The sequence below is a fragment of the Scleropages formosus genome, chromosome 8 (genome assembly GCF_900964775.1).
Source record: "Scleropages formosus chromosome 8, fSclFor1.1, whole genome shotgun sequence".
Taxonomy (NCBI): Eukaryota; Metazoa; Chordata; class Actinopteri; order Osteoglossiformes; family Osteoglossidae; genus Scleropages; species Scleropages formosus.
The window spans coordinates 23,413,575-23,436,568 of NC_041813.1; the positions used below are offsets into that span (position 1 = coordinate 23,413,575).

At 41.6% G+C, this 22,994-nt stretch overlaps 1 protein-coding gene across 2 annotated transcripts; it reads right to left on the reverse strand.

The window, feature by feature from the left end:
* Positions 1–2,682: 2,682 nt before the first annotated feature.
* Positions 2,683–22,857, reverse strand: xxylt1 (xyloside xylosyltransferase 1). Of its 2 annotated transcripts, none has more exons than XM_018756967.2 (5): positions 22,829–22,857; positions 21,104–21,652; positions 14,577–14,724; positions 10,832–10,964; positions 2,683–3,141 (listed from the first exon to the last, which is right to left on the reverse strand). In XM_018756967.2, exons 2-5 carry the CDS (start codon positions 21,617–21,619, stop codon positions 2,745–2,747), a joined length of 1,194 nt encoding a protein of 397 aa, XP_018612483.1. In that variant the 5' UTR covers positions 21,620–21,652; positions 22,829–22,857; the 3' UTR covers positions 2,683–2,744. The 2 variants fall into 2 exon arrangements, with proteins under 2 accessions (XP_018612483.1, XP_018612485.1); XM_018756969.2 differs by lacking the exon at positions 22,829–22,857 and adding an exon at positions 22,375–22,491.
* Between the last annotated feature and the right edge of the window lie 137 nt (positions 22,858–22,994).

Here is a 22,994-nt window from a genome sequence, read left to right on the forward strand (position 1 = left end):
GGGATAGGCTCCAGACCCCGTAACCCTGACCAGGACAGGCGGTTAATGTCAACGAATGATAGATGGTTTTGTCTACTGGAGGAAAATGAACAGCAAAATTTCCTGTACAAATAAAATGGAAAAACTCAGTTTAAATAGTCATTCTACTCCATTTTACTGAATTACCTGGGTATCAGTACAAATGTTTAAAACGTGTCACGGAAAGACAGCTGACAAAGCAGGAACTGAACATGACGACACCAGTCTTTAGACGTGTAAAGAATTTCTGCTCTGACCTCCTTTCCCTGCAGTGAGGCTAACACTCAATTCACAGCAGCGCGAGTCACCACGTGCTGTTGACGGCAAATGGCAGAAGTTGCAGTTTGGGTGCCGATTGCCGCACTCTTGCGTTTTCAAGGTCTGAATGATGCACACATTCAGTTACACCTGTTTTTGACAATCCCAGGTCGCAGCATTGTCTGCAGTAACCCTCATTAACATACAGTAAATTTCTGATTGCGTAACTTCAGTGATCTACTACGTACTAACCTATTATTTAATACAACTTCAGCAATATGAGCTGCAAAACAGTTTACTTCTCAAAGTTCACAAATGTGCTTTGCTTCACATTCAGCAGAACAGTCGAGCACGACACCACAAAGCTTGAAACACAAACTGAGAAGATCACACTTACCCCATCTTAGTCAAACTTACCATAGGACATGCTGCAAAAAAGATAAAGTGACTTCTTTAGTATTAAGTATTTAGCGACTTTTGTTTTTGAGTATTTCTTAAGTAAGCCAAAGTAAACAGTATCTGAAGCCCTATTGCTAAAAAAAAAAAAAAAAGTGAGACAGTTCACGTGGTCAGGGCCATTAAATTATAAAGGTCAGTGGCTCCAAACCAGTGGAGGTCTGCGTTTCCTCAGCCTTTTAAACAGTGCAAAGGAGACAAAGTCTGCAGGGCTGGTAAGGGATATTTTGCAAAGTGGAATAATCTCATTCAGCTGTGCTCGGAGCTGATGTGAGCCCTTTTTGAATAAAAGTACAATAACTGACGCTTTTTCCCCATCCAAAACAGAACACAAGATTGCAGGGAATTCTCCATGCACATTGTTCATTATTTTTAAAAAAATGAAAACACCATTAAAAAGAAAGATGACAACTAAGATAAACTAATGTCTTAAATGCGGATACTCGTGTTCATACGGTAGAATGCGACAAATTAACTGTGCTTTAGAATCGTGCGTCTGCATGAAAGTCTTCTTCTGTTAATGTAATGCACTCTTTGTATTTTTCTGTGAGACGAACGTCGCTTTGGACAAACACTTTTGCTAAATGAATAAATCTAAATGAGGAAAGTGACAAAGTGGGTGATGTGGTGGTGCAGTGGGTAACACTGATGCCTGACCCACCTAGGCTGTGTGTGACTGGTGGTGTGTGCAAGATAGAGAGATTGCCCTGTGATGGGGTACCATCTCACCCTGGAAGAACTCTGCTTTGTAACCTATGTTTCTGGGATGGGCTCTGGACCAGTGCGACCCTGCATTAGGACCGCACAAGCAGTGACTTGATAAGGAATGAAAAAGTGACCGTACATAGACAGAATGCAATAAAGTAGCACTAATGACAATTTCGAACAACTACACAAAACAAATGGAAATATTTTATGTATTTATTTGTTTGGAACTATGATGTACAAAATATTGTTGCATCAGCAAAACAGTTGTGGTATAACTACACAACCAGTGTTCTAAATGAGTGCACTATCACTAATAAAATACAAAAAAGAGCAGGAAAAAAAAATCTATGGTGAACCCATGGTGCACCACTTTCAATCTCTGGCAGAGTTTCACAGAGTGCAAACTCAGATTTTGAAACATGACTGTTAGTGATGAAGTACTTCAAAATAGCCTACTGTCTTCTCTTTACACGAGCGCACAAGTGAAGCTCGGATTTCATTTAAACCGAAGTTCACAATACAAACCACAACTTGGACCACACCCACACACACACACACACACACACACACACACAATTGACGACTTCTGCAAAACATCTGAGCAACATTTCAAAACAGATTAATAATACATTTTCTTCACTTCCTCCAACCATCAGTTGCTTCGAGGAGAAAACACATAACAAAAACTTGGCTCGGTTAACTCGTTTCAACGGAACGACAACCGCGCAGGAATTAATCCAAACTGTCCAGGTGCCTTTTCTTCATACAGTACGTCAATATGATCCAATTTTTAGAGGTCTTTGAAATCACACTGATGACCAAACACTCACACAGTACTATAGACAGCCTCTGTTTTCAGTTTGTGTCTGAATAGCTTTTCAAAAGGCTCTTCAGAAAACTGTGTATTGTCACCACTGTGGACGGTCTCAAAGCATCAGGACGAAAGATGATTTGCTGTCATCTTACAGGAAATATCACATTACAATTCAGTTCTGTTCAGCACATTCTCTGTTCCCCATATGTGTTGCATTTGTTCTACAACACAAGCTTAGGTTATTTTCTTCCTCCTCATCTGATTTCTGCAAATTTACCCATTCATAATGCTGTGAATCCATAGTAGAGACATTAAAAAATTTTTTTAAAAAAAGGTGAAAATGCTTGAAGAGAGTGCAAGAGAACCCCCTCCCCCCAAGCTCTGTAGTTGGGGGCTGATGAGGATCCCAGAAATCAAGATGGTCAAGATGGGAATATTGCAGCTGTCACACAGATTTAGAGAGGACCAATAAACACCTTAGGAGTCATCTTCAGTCATCAGGGATGGGAGTGTTGCAGTTGCCGTGGTAGATGTGTACTGTGTCTTCGCAGCGGTAGTAAGACTCAAAGATGTCGCCGTAGCCATGCTCCCTCCACCAGGTGCACAGCTGTCGATTCCAGCCACAGGAGAGCGGATGAAACAGGTCCGGGTGCTCCATGCCGATCATGGTGAAGAAGTCCTGGTCGCCTAAGTGGCCTCGGAAGTGATACTGTTCCGCCAGCTCAGCCACTCGCTTTGGCTCCAGAAGCTGGTTGTAGAGCGCAGAGTGGCGCATGGCCTCTAGGTGTAGAAGCATGACCCCGCTGTTGAAGCCAGGCTTGCCATCTGGAGGAGGGTCACCCACTTTTGACTTGGGGTTCTCCTTGCGGTATTGCCAAAACGTGTGCCTGCAACACAAGTGCACATTGAAAGCGGAAATAATATGCCAAACACAAGCCTACCATTCCACACTATTCACCACACATTTTCGTTTCTCCGTTCTCAAGGCAACAGCAAGAAGCTCCTCTTCAGATTTAAAAAAAAAAAAAAAAAAAAAGAGACTCTTTAGGGACCTGAAGTCATCCCTTTGTGCTCCAAGGTTACAAGAAAGGATAGCAGGCTCGCTCAGCCTAAATCTCCTCCTATTTTTTTTCCAGTAAATTTAATTTCAAATATTCCCATTTAGGCTTTTGACAAAGTTAGCATCCAACAGGTATAAATAAAGAGGGGTCACAAGGGTTAATACACCTCACCAAGGTAGTACCACACAGGAGAAAACAAAATCTCTCTACAAGACCCTGGTACAAATATATACTCTACAGTGTTGCTAGAAAGTATGTGAACCCCATTATTCATCTATAAAGTATTAAAATAAACTTGTAAAATCTAAACCATATAAACACAGAATGAAGTAATGATGGATTTACAGTCATTACCTTACAGTCAGTCTTTACCTCTACCCACACATGGAACCGGTCATTACAAACCTATTACGTCACGTGAGGTTCACATACTTCCACGCAGCACTATACATTATATATACACACCACAGAGAGTTTACCCCCCATTAAAGGTCCTAATTCTTTCCTGAAAACTGTCTGGGAAGTGCTTTATAATCACATGCCCAGGTGTGGTAGCAAACATGAGCCTGTATCTAAAAAGGTTCCTGACCATACCTGACCTACACTCAGAAGCGATAAGCAACATATGATAAATGTTCCTGTTGTAACTTTTGAAATGCCAGTGTCTGTAAGGTTCCATCTTTCATACTCTCACATGAAGTGAAATACAGTGGCATATAACCTTCAACAAAAATTTGTCTTCTTAAGTTTGTGCCTCTAGTCTATGGGTTTTGCTAATTTTCCTTCTCTGCTTCCTGAAGAGGTTATCTTGTTTAAGCTTCTAATTTTTTCTGCTTTGTTTCTTGGCAGACGTTATCTGGTTTTTGTGTTATCCCAGTCCCACGCTGACTTCCAAGTACCACGGTGAGGGTGCTGGAGATGAAGCACTCTGGAGCACACACATTCTAACAGATCAATGCCCTTTCCTGCTGTCGATTCCAACACAGCTGGAACTCCCTGGACTGGAGAAAAGCACCACATCTGACTGCCTTCTGAAGCCTCCCAGATCAAACCTCCTTAATTTTGCATTCCACGGAAGCCGCAGCATCCTCGCAGACGCTCCACGCAACATCAGCACACTCCTGCGTTTCTTTCCGCTGCCCTAAAGAACCACCTTAAAGAAAAAGTGTGCTAAGGGTAATCATGCGTCCTACTTTCCATTACATTTCACAATTTGACAGAAGCTGCAGAAAGACTAGTCATGACCTCTGCTCAGCTGTGTGTGAGGGTGTCCTCCGTGAGCCCCTGTAACTGCACATTACTGTACAATGGCTCCTCACCTTACAAACACAACTGGGACTAGAAATCTGTTCATAACTAATGCCTTCTAACACCAAAGTCACTGTTAAAACCAAGTCAAAGTCAAACACAGATGTATCCTTTACTTTTTCCACAGATGTTCTGTAAAAACTTCAGATAAAGTTGTCTGTTGATAATGTTAATGTTGTCCTTTCATCCTCATCTTACTGTGACCTCTGATGTGCACTGGAGTGGTTCACCACCACCAAATGTGAAGTGGCTGGTATGAAAACCATCACCTCCAAGTCTGAGGTCATGGTCCTCTCCCAGAACAGAGTGGGTTGCTTTCTCCAGGTGAGGAGGGGGGGAGTCTTGCTCATAAGTGATGATAAAATGGGGCGGGAGACTGAAGATGGATCAGTGCAGTGCGAACAGTTCTTTGCGCACTGTGCCGATCAGTGGTGGTGAAGCAGGAGCTGAGCCTATGGACAAATCTACATCTCCATTCTCAGTTATGGTCACGAGCTTAGAGGACTGACTGAAAGAACAAGACTACAGATACAAGTGGCCCAAAGGAGGTTGTTCTGGAAGATCACTGGGCTCACTCTCGGACACTGGCGGAGGAGTTCAGTGAGCATGTCAGCACAGTTACTACTCCTCTGGACTGACAGGAGTCAGTTAAAGTGGTACGGGGATGTCAGAAAAATCCTGTCCTGGCCGGCTCAAACTGGAGTCTTTCCGGACATGTACCACTGGGAGGGGACACATTAACTCCATTTCCCCTGAACAAGAAGAATGTATCATCCATCCATTCATCCATTTTCTTGCCCGCTTGTCCTTCTAGGGTCACGGTGGCAACAGCGAGAAAGTATCATTTTGATGTGAATTGTTTGCTACCATATTTCACATTGTTTTCACATGCAAGCTGTATCACTACATTTTGAAGAATTACTGCAATAATAAAAATAATGAAAACCTAGTTTAATAAACTAAATGAATAAATGTTAATTCACCTTTGTGACACACGTGAGTCAAGTGCAAAAATTAAGAAAAATTCTTAAAGGCCTTAGAGAAAAGCCACACATTCCTATGTTTACATTCTTTTAGTTCTTTCCTTAGCTGGGAAATGTGCTTTTGGGTGCGGTTGCAAAACAGCAAAATTGAAAAGCAGTGATTCGTCAATAAATAAGCAGCCAGCCAGGCATGAATAGATTACTTTTCCTTTCCAGGAATAAATTGCAGGTCAGTTCCAGCTAAATATCTACAGAGTCAAATGATGACCAAAGCAGGCCATCCAACCTTTACCTTTTTTTTTTAAAAACAGAACCTAAACTCTAATGACCGTAACAGAATGACTTTTAGATAGAATGGATTAATGCTGAGAATTATTCACTATTCATTTACCACTGTGCTAGAGACAAAAGTGTTACGAGACAAAATAGTCGTGAGCAGCTTAAAGTTCTGTAAGCATGCTACCAAAAGTCGTAACTATAAGAGACAAGGATGCGCAGTTTTAAAACTTTCAGTAGCAGCGGTACCTGTCCGTTGGGTTCTTGCAATACTGTGCCGATCTAGGGCAATTCATTATACTGTTAATCAAGTTCAAAGTTATTTGGAAAACTTAAAGAATGTCACCTCCCCAGGGTATATGGATGTGTTCTACATTCACTGCAACTCACAAACACATAAATACCAGGTTTCAGGAAGGGATGCATTTGTTACTGGCTTTAGACAGAAGCACTGGATAAGCAGTAGAAAGTACATTTAAAATAAAATAGTAGCAGTAAAAAAAAAGCAAAATTATAAAGCTTTTAAACACATATGGTACTTGATGTAGAATTCATGGGATGGCAGATGGCCATGTAAAAAAGTGAAGAAAATTTGAACTGCAATCCACACCTCTGGACTGCTCTCGGCCAATCACACGCTTTAATGCTTTTTCAACACTTTTCCAATCTGATGTGCAAATTCAGTTCCTGCAAATAGCTTCCAGCAAAATCAGCACATCTATTCCAACTGTGGCACTGCCAAAGCCTCTGGCAGATACATTGGTAGATGGAGACCGAACTGCTCCTCTGCGAGATGCCCCTCTGCATCACGGCTGCAGCGCAACAACTATGTGGCCACCTGCTAGGATGCACTGCTCTGATGCCACCTGGCCGCAGATGCCCTGGAACATTTTCTCCCGGGATCTTCCTCGCCCTGATGGCACCCTCACCCCACCCGGGACATTAACTCACGGAGCTTTTTGGACACAAAATTGTGGACAGTGTGTGTCAACAACAGGTGGCGAGCACCACATGTCCTTCTCGGCACCTCCAAGCAGATCCAATTCAAAGGCAGCACCATCTGCATGGCTGGATGCGAACGCTTCACTCCCTCCAAGCAGTGGAAGGGGAAGCAATTGGAAAAAAGTAATTTCTCCTAAGTGAAGAGAAAATATACAGTATTTTCTATTATACTTGCTTGTGGCAAATGCCAAAATCAAGTTTTACTGAATGATACATACTTACTGATTTCCTTACTTATGATGGCAGAACAATAACTTCAGATTAACTGAACAAAAAAAATTCATACGAACAATAATTTCATTTTCATGCCATGCTTATTTTCACTTTCATTTCTAAGCCTTTTGTCTCCTGCTTCTTCCTTTTCAGACCCTCCAAAACTCACTTTTTCCACTTGATAATCTGTCCTCACCATGCATAAGTGAACAACCCGAAAAGAATGTCAACATAAAATAATTCATACGGAATCACAGAGTGGGGATCTGCTGTTATACAGGTGACTGCAGACATGAGCAACGCTAATGGTGTGCCACTTTTTAGAAGGTTCATCGCATCTCCAAAGATTGTATCCCTGGAATGTCAGGCACTTTCTTACTTGGTGTCAGCCAGAAACAACCTGACAGGTGATGGTTTGCAGTCCCTGTGCAAGACAAAATTTTCCTGCTCTAACTAATACGTGCATGTGGTTTGTACGAAACAGTACGTCACGCAGCAAAATAAAATGCTGCAGTCAGTATATTTCCCTGGTTACACTGTCTGTGAGAATGAAAGCCAAAATTGTATTCATTTTTGCATGGAGGAGGGATGAAATATTTTTGGCAGAAGAATAAAGGCTGATCTTGGAAGCACTGTGACTCCATGATGGAACTTGACCAATAATGGACAAGTGAAGCCATCTAACACCTTTCTTCTGCTCCCCTTCACAAGAGTACAGTTACCCAAAGATCTAAATTAATACTAGAATTGTCTGTGTATAAAATGCTCTTTATTAAAATCATTTAGAAAAAGCATTTCTCTCCTGTGAGGCCACTCTGGGTACTTCGATGCAAGACCTTCAATAAGAAGCTTCATCTGTCCCTACTGATCCACCCTGTAGGCTACCTTCACAAATACGTGATTGACTTGAAATATGCGGTCAATATAAAAGTTAAATACTCAACCTGCAGTGCAAGCTGAATGAGCTCTGGAAGATTAGGTCATGTTTTTGGATTTTCTTACATAGGGCTTCATGACCACCCTGCAAAAGAGAGTAACCTTTTGCCTTCGAGTTTGAGTACCATTATGCATTTAGCAGTATCAATTCTTTCTCCATATTGTTCTAACCCAGTTCTGTTTACTTGCAAAACAAATGGAGAGAGATTTTTTGTGCATGTGTATGCAAAGCATTTTCTTTAAAAATCATTTTTGTGCATGTACATGAAATGATCATGCAGCAAAGCATAATGCAGCATTTATTAATAAATAATAATGAAGAACTTGAACATCCTGCACTGTGTCACACGTTTGAGCTGTTGAAAATCCTGTATACATCCTTTGTGGAAGGCATTAACAGATTTTAAACTAATCAAAAAAAGGTGTCATCGATATCAAATTGAAAGGTCCAAAAGACAAAATAGTAATAACAATTCTCCAGCAGCTATCCCTGGGGTCAAGACTTTTAGGTTATAATGTACAAGTGTCAGCGGAATGGCTAAAGCAAACCTGGTTGAGGAAAGACTGCAATTTCTGGGGTGTGAAAACACACACAGAGAGACACACATACAATTTAAATTTGAATATCCAGAGGAGAGACCTTGGGACAGTTTATGCTAGCAATCCCCACTGGGCTGTACCAAGATGCATTCCAGCCAGGAAGCAGAAACTTGGTGTCTGGTTCTAATTATCTCATATCCTCCAAATATGAGCAAGGGACAGGATGAACTTATTTCTCAGAAGGCCTGACCTACCTCAGACTCTGGGATCTCATGCACTCTGCACACGAGCCCATCACAAATTTGCCCCGCAACAGAAGCACCTTCACAAGCTTCTATCTGATCGTACCTAAAAACTACAACTTGGTAAACAGTTTTTGTTGGTCACTCGTGACAAAACTCATGAAGCACATGAAGGTAAAAGCGAGAGCCATTCCAATATTAACAGATATATACTTAGAAAGTAATCATGAACACTGATAAGTGGAAGCTGCTCTGTGTGTGTGACTCTCACTGTTCAGGGCAGTGAATAGTTTTATTTAAAAAAAAATAAAAAAAAATAAATAAAATGAAATTCAAATACATTACACGTACAAAACTGAACACTAAAATAAAATGTTTCCAACATGTCCTACATGTTTACTACATGTAAATATCTGGTAGTTACAACAACTATTTTACATTTGAAAACATACAATTCTGATAGTTGGCCTTTTTAATTTGATAAATTCTTAAGTAGAATCTGGTAGCGTAGCAGTTAGAGCTACTACCTTTAGGCCCAAAAGGCTGCAGGTTTGAATCCCACCTCCAGCTATAGTATTCTTGACCAAAAGTACTTGCCCTACAATACACAAGTAAAATTACTCAGCCGAATAAATGGGTAAATAATTGTGAGTAGCTTAACATTGTAAGTTGCTTTGGAGAAAAGTATCAGCTACATGAATAAATGTAAATTTCTGTTGGTCAAGCATCTCCATCGTTACCAGCTAGAGGCACACAGAGTACAAAATATTCATTGCTGAGCTTGAGAACCAGATCTACTCAAACACAAACTCACACGGTGTGACAATCCACAACTCGTGGGCTCCCTGCCTACCTATAAGCTTTCACTTCTGAATGTTTTGGAACAGAACTTCAGAGTCAACAGTGTATTCCGGTTCTTGCAAAGCACTACTTACAATAACATCCATCTCTATCCCCATCTAGCGGTCACAAGAAAAAGGCCACTATCAATGAACCGACAAAGAAGCTCAGTTGATACTCAGTGAGTCACAAGTGTACTAAAGGAATGTATCTTTGTTGCATCTACCTTCTGGAAGTCTTCACAAAGCAAACAAACCTTGTGCCCAAGCAGGAGGTGGTGTACAGTTACAGCTGCTGTCTACCACCAGAACCCAGGTTTGAACCCCCCACCTCCTGCTATAATACCCTTGACCAAAGTATTCAAAATTCATACAGGAAATTTTTCTCTGCTGTATAAATGAGTAAAGTTGCTTAACACTGCAAGTTCCTTTAAAAAAAAAAAAAAAAAAAAAAAGCCTTCAAATCAATAAATAATGCAAGGCATGTAAATGAAACCATTCCTTTCTCTTTCATTGGACTCTAAAAACTAGCTCCTTCCAAAGATGTGCTTGCACGCCTCTTTCCATATGTAGCCGCAGCATTCTCACTTTTTTTTGCGCCCGGAGTCCCGGAGGAGGACAGGCTGCCAACAGACTGAAGCATAGAGGCGACGCAGGGCATCCTGTTTTTGCAGCCAAAACACTGTGACCTTCAGGAAATGAAATGTCTCACAGAGCAGTTTCCTGAGTTGCTCACTCAAAACTGTGTGGTACAAACAGAATCATCAGCACCCCACCCCCACTGCCACTGCCAACCAGGCCAATGGGACACACTGATCCAATGTAAGTGTTGTCCACATCCACTTTAGAGGAGAGAAAGGACAGCAAAACACATCTCTCATGGTAGCACTCTGCTTTCTCAGAAAATCGTGACCAGAAATAACAGACAAGTGCCACTGTTTCTATCCTAAATACGAAAGCTAATTAATATTTTTCTCCTCTGAAATAAAAGGTCCCTGATACAGAAACTTCGAGGGCTTGTGAGCAAGTGTTAAAAGGTGCAATAAGCATTGCTGGTACACCAGTATAACCCAGGACTTGGCATCTAAAACCATACAATTTCAAACTCTCGTATTTATGTCATTTAACAGCTCATCTGTGAACTGAGGTCCTGCCAGCTGGTATGTGTCAAATGTACCTGTACACAGGCTGCATCTCTCTGACAATCCCGATCACGGCGCCGGACGGAAAACTGTCAAACTCCTGAAACAGGTCCCTGATGTTACTCCTGAACTGTAGGTCCAAATCGAGCTGCAAGATGCACTTCAGGTCTGCAGAGAAATGTTAAAAACAGAGACCGATCAAGACTGGTACAACAAACAGATATATATATGCAAGCACTGCCAGCAACAACGTACCGTTGCTTGTCTATGACAATAAGTAAAATGAGCAGAAGCAGAAATAGCAGCAGGAACAAACAAACAGATGCAGTTACATTAATAATCTACAAATTCATTCTGTTGTTCTTTACACTTATTTAGCAGCTGTTGACCCCTAATAACTAGACTCCACTTGAAATAAATAAACTGGCCTACAGTGAGAAGTCATGCACTTTAAGTTTGTTTGTGAGTTTAAAAAAAACCCTACTTCTTATTTTAATCCAATAGACACCTCAATCAAGTGGGGCATTCATAATGGTGGTAAAAAGTGACCTTGGCGACTTTACCAAAGCAGACCAGACAAAAAAACAGATGAACTCAACTAATCTGCTTAACTAAGAACAATAGGACTGACTCGCAGATGGGACCCAGCCATTGCGTGCAGCTCAACATAAACCATGTGCTGTAAAAATAAACCATACCGAGATGCATGTACAGTGCGATTCAAAGTGATCCACACAATGCCTGAAAACTCGACAGTGCATAGCGAAAAAAGCAGAACTGTATTGGATTTTTTCGGTTGACTTTTCAACACTACACGTGTATCATGTCTCTGTGAATAGGAAGTGTTCCCATTTCAGCAGTTATTAAGGTAGCAAAGAGGCAAGCTGTTTGCCTAGACTGTGGCCAGGAGTAACACATGGCTCAGCAGGCCTTGAAAACCCTAGTCCTGATGACTCACAGGAAGAGGCAGACTCTGTAGTGAGATCCTGGATGTGATTCTTTCACCCACGTGGAGCAAGGAAAAACATTGCCAGTGCTGACCCAAACACTCACACACACACACACACACACACACACACACACACACACACACACACACACACAACTATACACCAATTAGCCAAAACATTAAAACCACCTGCCTAATATTCTGTAGGTCCCCTTCATGCCGCCAAAACAGCTCTGACCCATCGAGGCATGGACTCCAAGACCTGCGAAGGTGCCCTGGCGTATATGGCAGCAAGACATTAGCAGCAGATCCTTTAAGTCCTGTTAGTTGCAAAGTGGGGTCTCCATGGATCGGACTTGTTTTTTCCAGCACATCCCACAGATGATCGATCGGATTGAGATTTGGGGAATCTGAAGGCCAAGTCAACACCTTGAACTCTTTGTCGTGTTCCTCAAACCATTCCTGAACAATTTTTGCAGTGTGGCAGGGCATATTACCCTGCTCAAAGAGGTTACTGCCATCAGGGAATACCATTCCCATGAAGGGGTGTACGTGGTCTGCAACAATCTTTAGGTAGACGGTACATGTCAAAGTAACATCCACATGAATGCCAGGACCCAAGGTTTCCCAGCAAAACATTGTCCAGGTCATCACACTGCCTCCGCCGGCTTGGCTTTTTCCTACTGCATCCTGCTGCCACCTCTTCTCCAGGTACACGATGCACATGCACCTAGCCATCTACGTGATCTAAAAGAAAACGTGATTCATCAGACCAGGCCACCTTCTTCCATCACTCCATGGTCCATTTCTGACGCTCACGTGCCCATCGTAGGCATTTTTGGCAGCGGACAGGGTCAGCATGGGCATTCTGACCAGTCTACGGCTATGCAGCACCATACACAGCCAGCTGCGATGCACTGTGTGTTCTGAAACCTTTCTGTCACGGCCAGCATTAAGGTTTTCAGCAATTTATGCCACAGTATCTCTTCTGTGGAACTGGACAAGAAGGGCCATCCTTCGCTCCACACGCACATCATTGAGCCTTGGGCGCCCATGACCCTGTCACCGGTTCACCGGTTGTCCTTCCTTGGACTACTTTTGGTAGGCATTAGCCACTGCATACCAGGAACTCCCCACAAGACCTGCTATTTTGGAGATGCTCCAACCCAGTCGTCTAGCCATCGCAATTTGGCCCTTGTCAGAGTCGCTCAGATCCTTACGTTTGCCCATTTTTCCTATGTCTAACACATCAAATTCAAAAACTGACTGTTCACTTGCTGCCTAATATAGCTCACCCCTTGACACGTGCCATTGTAATGAGATAATCAATGTTATTCACTTCACCTGTCAGCGGTTTTAATGTTTTGGCTGATCGGTGTATGTATTTCAGCACTAATGTATAAAGGTTATATTTGTATAAATAGTTATTCTATTTAGTACCCAGCTGCAATAAAAAAAAACAATTTTCTTAGTAGGGATTTAAGAGTTTTTGTATTCATGTTGACTGGAAATGATGTATAATTAGCACTTCAAAAATGGGAGAGTATCTTCCACATACTGCTCTCGTAAACTTTTCTCAAAAAAGGCTATAAATGAGTTTCTCTGCCTCGCTGCTGTTTGGGGGGGGTGAGTAACTTTATAACCTGAAACTGACAGTTATAATTTTTACAACAGAACAGCACAAACTAACTTTCATGGCACAAAACATAAGGATTTTTCATTTACAGAGTTTGTGGTGGGGGGGCAGCTTCAGGGATCTGCACTTGAAACACTGTTTTTGACATTTAGGAACAGTTAAGTATCATAATTTAAATGCATTATAGTGATTGGGAAGCTGAATCCAACAAAAATCAGCTCACAAATAAAATCTACAACATTTCATTTTATTTAAATGAAATATCTTTACTAATGGTATTTTTCGTATGAAAGGAATTTAATCAACTCAATGTGAGCTTAAGACTCTAGAAAACAAAACGAAAAGCTCTCTCAGTACAGACAATGCAACTGAAGCAGCTTTCAGCAAGAATATCATGTAACTAGGACAGATCAGAGATTTCATGTATATTTCATGTAAAACTGAGTGTGCAGTATAGTCTTCATAATGCCAAAAACTGCAAACTAAAATTTCAAAGAAAAATAATGTGCAGTGATTTTACCAAAGTGCATTTTTTTTTAAAGTTCTGACATTTTGTTTTCATTCAATTTAAAAAGTTTGAAATGTACTATTAAAAGAGTACAAAATGTATAAACCAACAAGAACTTGACCAATGCAGGACACAAAGTCCCGCTGGCTGAATGAACAGGGGTGTGTGGGAGGAAGGAGTTTGAGCTCATAACAGGACAATTCGATACCCCCCGGAGGGACGGCATTGTGCCACGTGTCTGACCTACATCCGATTCGGCTACCGCCAGCCCTGTAGTTACTTTATGTGACCTGGCTGAATACAGAAAGTAGTACATCATCGTATGTTTTCATATTTATTTTTGTTAGTAGACTGAAGTTGCTTAACAAATGCTTCAAGCAAAATCCGTCTAAAAATTAGCTTCTTTAACATGTTGACAACAGTTGGGTATTTTGAATGAAGCAATTCACATCATGCACCTTTTCAAATATCCAACAGCAAAGCCCTGAGGGAATTGTGATCAGGACCTGACCCAGACAAGTTCTGGGCCTTAAGTCTAGTTGTTTACCCATTGTGCCCCATGGTGCACTATGTGTGAATGAGTGCGAGTCTATAAATAGCTATCAGAACTCTTACTGTATCTACAAAGAAGTGGTATTTAAAGTGCCAAAAAATACCTGTACCCCATTTAACAATGGCGGAGCTCACCTGAAGACATGATGCGGTGCATGGCCACAGACAGGAAGAAAATGGCATCGCTGTAGTAGGCCCCAGATCCAGCACTAAAGTGTTTCTGCATGGCCTCGACAATGGGGAAGAGCTTCTCGGTCAGAAGGGCCACATCGTGGAACACCACCTGCAAGAGCAGAAAGGCAGGAGCTCAGAAAATGTCACAAATTCCTCTTAATCACTTCTCCAGGAATGGCCTTGAAATGCTTGACACAAAGGATGCTGGGACATCTCCACAATGGGAACTCTCTAGGCAGCCCAGGATTCTACACTAACAAAGAAGTAAGTTACGACATATCACTGCCCACTAATCATGTAAACAGGAGCATTCAGTATTTTTTACATGGATCAAAATACCTTTATTTATTTAGCTGACACGTCTCTCCAAAGTAACTTACAACGATTTTCCCCATTTATACAAAAGGGTAATTTTTCAGTGTAAAAGTTCAGAGTACCTCAAGTCCTCCAGGGTAGAACAGCAAGAAATGAAGTTTCAAACCTATATCTTTTGAACCCAACATTGGTGACTACCCACTATCCTACCTGCTGCCCTATTTGAAAAAGCTTTATGCTAGACATTCAAATTTTTTATTTTTTTTTGAAAGAAATCAGAACAGCACATATATACATAGCCTCACTAAGTGTAAGTCTCTAGAGGGAATTTTTAAAGAAAAATTTAAAAAGAGAATTCCACTTTGCCAAAGGAGCACTCCTTCACCCGTTATAAAACACCATAAACAATGGAGTAATACTGGACAGGGAGGGAAATAATTTTCTCACGACTTTCTCCAAAGGTCAAAATGTCCAAAGCAGCAGCACATCTGGTAAACAGCCTGAGAAGAGTGAATTTGGACACAGCAGCTCCAGTGCAGAAGTGAATCCATGCCGAGCAAAGGCCCCCCGGCAATGTGGGCGCTTGGCAGAGGGTCACACTAGCCAGACGTCCCCCAGAGCGACAGGGAGCCCAAGAACAGCTGAAAGGAACAAACTGGTTTGCTGAAACCGGACTAGACCAGATTCTGACAGTTCTCCAACTGCTGTAAGACCAAAATTGACTGCTCTCATATGATCTGTACTCCTCACCCCTCTCAAAAGCAGTTCAGTCAACATCACAGATGTTAGGAGATAAACTAGTGCGCTCTGCTATACTCGGGCCATCGACTTCAATACTTCTATTAAACCAGTACCAACCGCAGCCCTCTCATATGATGGCTGGATTATCTGTCAGTGCAGTGCGTCACGGAATCTGCAGGACAAACTACAGTCCCAATCAAATAATGTGCTTCATTCAGAAGATTAGTACAAGACAACAACACAATACAGTAATCAAACATTACCAGTTAATCTGATTTGTTTAGGAAAAAATACTGTCAAGCACATTTTTTTGAACTATGCCACGTGAGTTTTCCAGCAGCACCACTATTTTTCTAGGGCAGCTGAAGATAATGCCCAATATTGTTAAGTGAACACGATAAACGTGTAAAGAAAGGTGCCTGAATGTTAATAAAGTCCAATAAAACAGTTGGACCAAGACACATACTGCCAACATTAACTGGCCTCTTCTGAGCTTCATGGATATGGTCATTCAGCTCCACGCAGCATCTGTATAACACATGCGTATGGTCTCAACATCTGCAGAAACAGCTCGCAACAGATCAAGGTCAGCTCAGGTAAGACAACCTAAGACATTGATACAGAATATAGCAGATGAAATCTATTTGCACGTGTCTGTAGTTAACATCAAGCCTAACCAAAGTAAAAATTCCTGAAATTTCACATGCAATACAAAATTTACAGAAAAGGGATAAAGTCTCTGGCATGTAAATAACTCAAAAAATAATACCTGGCACATTATTAAATTAGGAAGCCGCGTATCCTATGAAATATATTACCTTCTGTAAACAGAGGAAGCAGTTCACTTTTTCCAGAGAAAAGCGATAAATCTCTGTATATTCGGTTAAATAAAAGCAAAAGGATCTCCTTGTGCTCACACACCCCCCCCCCCCATGCTGGTCCTTGCTGCATATTAAAATTAAACACATTCATAAATGGAATATGATCTATAAACTGAATGTGTTAAAGAACTGCTGAAGGTGCACCATTTCAGTGCTTGATTGATTTGGTATTTTCCTGAAACAGATTAGGATTAAACCTCATCTGGATTAATAAAGGTCTTAATTTAATTGAGAAATACATAATGGCTCTAACAACCATTCAGCTGAAACAATGCAATGCAGACAGACAAACTGATCTTATTCATCTTCAAAAAAATTTCATCAAACACCAAAAAGAGCCCTCAGCCAACATATTCACACACACACATTTTCAGAACCGCTTGTCCCCTACGGGGCCACGGGGAACCGGAGCCTACCCGGCAACACAGGGCGTAAGGCCAGAGGGGGAAGGGGACACACCCAGGACGGGACGCCAGTCCGCCGCAAGGCACCCCAAGTGGGACTTGAACCCCAGACCCACCGGACAGCAGGACTGCGGTCCAACCCACTGCGCCACCGCACCCCCTCCCAACATATTCACTTAAACATTATTCAAATCTACAACGGGTTAGGGTTAGAGCTGCAGCCTTATACTCTAAGGACCCAGGCTGGTACCATAAAAACTACTGAGCTGTATAAATGGGTAAATCAGCCTAAGTAGCTTGACGGATGTAAACTGCTTTCGAGAAAAGCATGAGATAATAAATACATCTAAATGCATGTGCCGTGCATTCAATCAAAAGCCTATTAAACTATAATCAATTAAGAGATAGTCTGCAATAAAGACGACAAGCATATACAGGGGTACATGGGAACCAGTGCTGAAGAGCCAGGGTGAGTGAGTTTTCATGAGTTTGCTTCCTGATATTGGCTCCAGAATGGGGGAGGCTCATAAACAACAAGGACTCCTTATCCTGACTAAACGTGAAAAATCTGACAGGGTAAAGTGGGTTTTACGCTTCTGCACGTTAAGGGTTCTACCTTATCCAAGCACGATGAGCAATCTGTACTGCCTTCCATCTGTGCATGTTTGCATTACAAGCTGCTCTGAAACACATGCTTACCTACACATTATCAGAGGTTCTGTACCGAGTGGAAGTTAGAACGGCAGTTTCTCCCCTCTGTTATACTGTCATTCAGATTCTTTAATCGATTCCTTAACCATGAGAGTAGCTGCATCCCCCATACATGCATATGTTGAACATCTTGCTGAGAAGTAGATCGACTGGCCGTTGCCCACGTGCAGATCACACCCAAACCCTGAGCTCCGCCTCTGAAAACTCCTCCTCGCTATTCCATCATCTGTGGTCTCAGACACCTGTTTATATGAAAAATTCTGGCATTTATGAACAAGTCAACAATCACAAACCACTGCCTAACATGCCTTTCAACTGTAAGCTTAATTTTAGCAATACTGCAAAGAAAATACTTTTGGTTCAGCATTTTTTTTGCTAAACCGCACTAATACAAGAAATAAATTTAACGTACAGGAGATGCACCATACTTGGTAATTATACCATGGGCCATATTTATGTTTCCATTTAAGGCGACCATGTGACAGTCTGTGTGATTAGAGGAAAGAGACTGCAGTCAGGCCAGGCTGACTGTAACCATCTGGAGGGGTCTGCAGTTCTCACCATCCAACTGTAAAATTATCACCGGTCACCTCCCATATGTTCCGCTGCCCAAATCATGGAATTTTTATCTATGAAAGACACACTGCAACAGATATAAATCGTGGAGGTATACACCCCCTCTTCTGTGAATTATGATCTCACAAAGTATCCTTTACCCTCGTTGATAAAGGACAACTATCTTGCAAAAAATTACAAAGTGCCACCAGCAATAAACACTGAAAATATACAGTATAAGTACACTTCAGATCACTGAAGCAATGTTTAATATATCTGATGCAACCCTGAAATGTCAATTACATGTTCATTTCAAATCAGTTACACATCATTTTTTGTTGCGTAGATCAAGTATTTACGTGTTTACATATACTGCCTGAAAATAAGGAAATTTTTTTAAGCCAGACTTTAACACTGTCACCCCACCCCTCCATAAAAATAAAGATTCATGTTTCAATAACAGGAAACATTGCAACATTAATTTTTTCAAAGCAATGTGCTGGCTCCTGGAAACTGTGGTGTAAATATTTCTTGCAATAAAAGATATGATTTTTACTCCACTGTTACAATCGTAAAATATGTTTCACATTTACTTAATGGCAGCAAAACAGACATATGGATGGCTTGATTTTAACTCTCAAACAATGCAAAATGAGACTGAAAGGAGTGACAAAAAAAAGCCTGCTCAAGTCTTTCAACAGCAGGATGAAAGAACTCTTTCTTTTCAATATATTTTCCACTTTCTGCAAGCTTTTACGGTGAACCAAAGGTCATTTTTCCACTTTTGGTCCCTTCACTAGCATTACTATGTTAGAGATACTCAAGTTTCCAGATGCCCTACAGCATTTAAGAACAGATAACCCCTACAGCTGAGAGGACAGAGACGTTGCAAAACCGCCTATATGAAAATGGTCCTCATGCCCAACAGTCAATTATCAGCTTGAGGGCATAACGATTATGGATCTGGACTAATGACCAACAGACTGCAATTTCACATTTTTTAAGTACCCCTTTGAAAAGTACTTAACATTCAGAAAATGTTAACTATATAAACCATTAAAGTGGACAAAGCAAGGCACTTCTGATTCACTGTTGTTCATTCTACGAGCGTACAGCAAAAACCATGCTGCCATGGGTCCAGAGTGTGCTCTAAAACCACATTAACCTAAGTGCTTGTGCACCACATGGTTGAGGTAATGAGAAGAGGATTAGGAGACTGAATGCCACAGCCAGCCCTCATTATGCTCCACTGCTCCTGTCTCTCTGGGAGAGCTGGGCCTGCCTAGGGGGGAGAGATTATAGGTTAATCTATGGCTGTCGCTCCTTTCTGAGCTGAGCAAGGCAGCCACCAACCCAGGGCACACTATAAGACTCCCTTAAGGCAGCCCTTGGGTCAAAATCAAGAGTGTCATGGTGACACACTTCACTAGCCATGTGGTTACTGCCATACGTTGAAGTCTAAGAAAGAAAATTAGGGAACATTGTCATTGCATAAAGGATGGTCATTCAGTTTTGGGTGGCAAGGTGGCACAGCAGGTTATACTAGTGCCTCATAGTTTACAAGCTGGTTTTCAAAGGCAGATTTCCTCTTGGGGTTCTGGTTTCTCCCCACCAGCCAAAGGTGTGTTTCACGTGATCTGGTAACTCTAAATTGCCCATATTGTGCATATATATGTGAAAAAAAAATTAGTGTGTGACTGTCCTGTGATAGACCAGTGTCCTGTCCAGGGTGTAGTGTGGATCACGCACTGTGCTTCTGGGACTGTGGGATAGACTGTCCACTGGACAAGCAGTTACTGTTAATACTGAAGTTTGGTTTTTGAGATCACTCAACCTTTTAGTTTTTTTTTTTTTTTTAAGTACATCACTGCCGACTCATCAAAAAAAATTCCATAAAGACAACAGACATGGATAAATGTTGAGCAGAAAAATACTGCACACTCATTTGGCACAGAAAATCCTTTACCTTCTTATAAACAGCTACGGACAGAAAACCTCAAGAGGTTTCCAACATGTTTGAGAAACTTGTTGCTGAAACTAGAAAGGCTGCTTAAGATTAATCTTCATTTCATAACTGATGTGAACACTCCAGCTCCTGACCAAAGTCAGAGAACAATCGGAAGGTGTGGCCAAATATTTTCCTGCGGCTGATGCATCTTTAAAAATCACACATTAGCACTCTTAAACCACAGGAAATGGGTATACGTTTTCTAAAGCCAAGAGCGCCACCATGTGGAAGCAATTGTACTGGCCTGTACTGTACTGGCCTGTACTGAACTTGGTATGGTTCACATTTTCAGGTTATCTACATATTGTGATATTTAAACATCTTTGTATCCAATACTTTCTTAGTTTTTGAAGCAGATTCACGATTAAAAAAAAACAGGTCGTTGCAGTTGGAAACAAATCTGATATGTTTTCTTTACACAAAAGACAAAAAAAACAAGTTATTACCTTACCGAGAACCACAGATATGGACTGTAGCAGTGGGGAAAAATAGTGGAATCAGTGAGTTGATTCATTTTATACTACAGTCTCTGAAAGGTTCTGCCAACCTGGTGAACCACTTGCAACCCAATTTCAAATTAATCTATTACTGTGCATCTATTAATTTGTGTTATATAATTACATATTATTAAAGGGGCAGGTGGCAGGTCGTGTGTTGGTTAAAGCCACCGTCTTTAGATTTCCACAGCACAGGCGTGGATCACACCCCCACTGTAGTCCCCTTGATCCAGGTACTTGCGCTGAACTGACACAGTAAAAATTATCCTGTTGTATGAATGGGTAAAATCAGATTAAGTATTCAATAAATCTATGTATAAATCATAAATTTGAATGCCAGGATGAGATTGTTGTGTGGCTTTCTCTCTGGTCTTACCTCATAGTGGAAAGAAGCACCAGTGAGCAGTTCTGGAAGCATCTTCTCTGCAAGCCTTCGACTAGCATCATCGCTCACGAAGTGGAAAACAAGCACCTCTCTGTCAAAGAAGCTCCCATGTTTTACCATGGACCTCATAGCTACTTGGAATTTCTCCTGGAGGCCCCTGTTTTTGTTCACCTTGGTGAACATCATGAGCATGTGGTAGTGCTCAGCTCCCTGAGGCCCACTGCTGGCACTCCTCCTCTGGGTCTCCTGCTCCTCGTCTTTGGAGCCGTCTGCCTCGGGATGCTCCGGGCTGGCATGCAGGGGCGGGCTAGCGTCATTTCTGTTTGAATTGTGGCTGGCCTGTGACTGCTTGATGCGCTTTGTGGTGCTGGAGAAGTTCTCCCTCTCCGAGCCAAAGTAGTAGAAGGCGACCACAGCCAACGCAGCGCCAAGCAGCAGTACAACCTGGTAAGACTTGAAGGTCCACATCTTCTCCAGGATGTTCAAGCGGAGCTTCAGAACAGCCATGCCTTTTCACAGATGGGTGCTGGTGTCCCAACTCTGTAACAGAAAGAGGACAGCATAGTACTAACCTCCTTACAAGTGTCCCTTAATTTACCTTGCAATCCGAAGCTTGTCGTTTCAAATCCCACCTCCTGTCACCTTGCTCAGAGTATTTAAGAACTTGGTACAAGAAAACCATGCAGTTTAAATGGGTAAAAGCAGATGATAAAGCATTGTAAGTTATGTCTGGGGTCAGTTAAAGGAAAATTCATATTTTAAAAAGCCTGCAAATCAAAGACTTCAGAGTAAAGTATTCCAGTTATTGTTTATTCTCTTCTGAAAATCTGTCACTGCTGCTGCTGTCTGTTTTACTGTACAAGGTCAGTGGCTGGAAGACAAAAACTTCATACCTCAGCCACCTCAGAAACCTTGGGTCTGGATACCTACCTTACCTTTCACAAACAATATTTCTGTCTGACAGACATATTATTAGTGTTTTGTTCCAGAAGAATCCCACCCACATTTCTTTTCTGCTTTTCTCTCCACCACAGTTCCCAGTTGATAATTCCAATATTGAGTTATCTACTTGTGTTGTATATTATTAGTACCACATCCTTGTTTTTAGGATGGTATTAAAAGAGAAGAATGCTCAGTGTAAAACACAAATTCAAATAATAGTATTTCTCTCAGCATTCTGTGGCGCGTAAAAATGAACACGACTGGACCCGTCCCACCCATGTTTCACCCGTTTGAGTAATGAAAGCAGTCATCCAGCACACCTGAAACTGTTCCAGACTTTTTAGAATACCACCTAAGAAGAAATATGCAACGATAAACTGTTATGGGCTACCGACTGAAGGTATATCGCGCCTTTTCAAGCACGATGTACAGTCAGAATTGAGGTCTCCAGTGGAACTCAGGCGCGCCTCTGATTTGGCGCCTGCGCAGTTTGACTCGAGTTGCGCGAGTTAACAGCTCCCGAGCGCACTGACACAACCTATAAATTCCTCACGAATATGCAGACTGAAGCTATGAATTAATTAATAAACCTCCGATCAGCCTCTGCTCTCTAGAAGCTGATCTTATCTCACTTTACAGACGTTTCAAACGGATTAACAAAGTGGCTGGTGTCGCTGCCTACTCCTAATAGACAAGTAAAAGAGAAAGTTGCCTTAAAAAATCCAAATAAACCTGTTAATAATATGTAGTTCTAAAAAGACAGAGGCAGCATACCGCCCTCGCCGGGTAGGCGTCCATGTCTCGAACAAGTTTGAACTTCCGCCTACAATCCCCACAATCCATGGCGCGCTACAGAAGCGCGAGTTTACCTCTTGGATTATTTTAATTATTATATTTTCATTCGAGGAGTAGTGAATGGCTAGATTTTCACGAATATTTA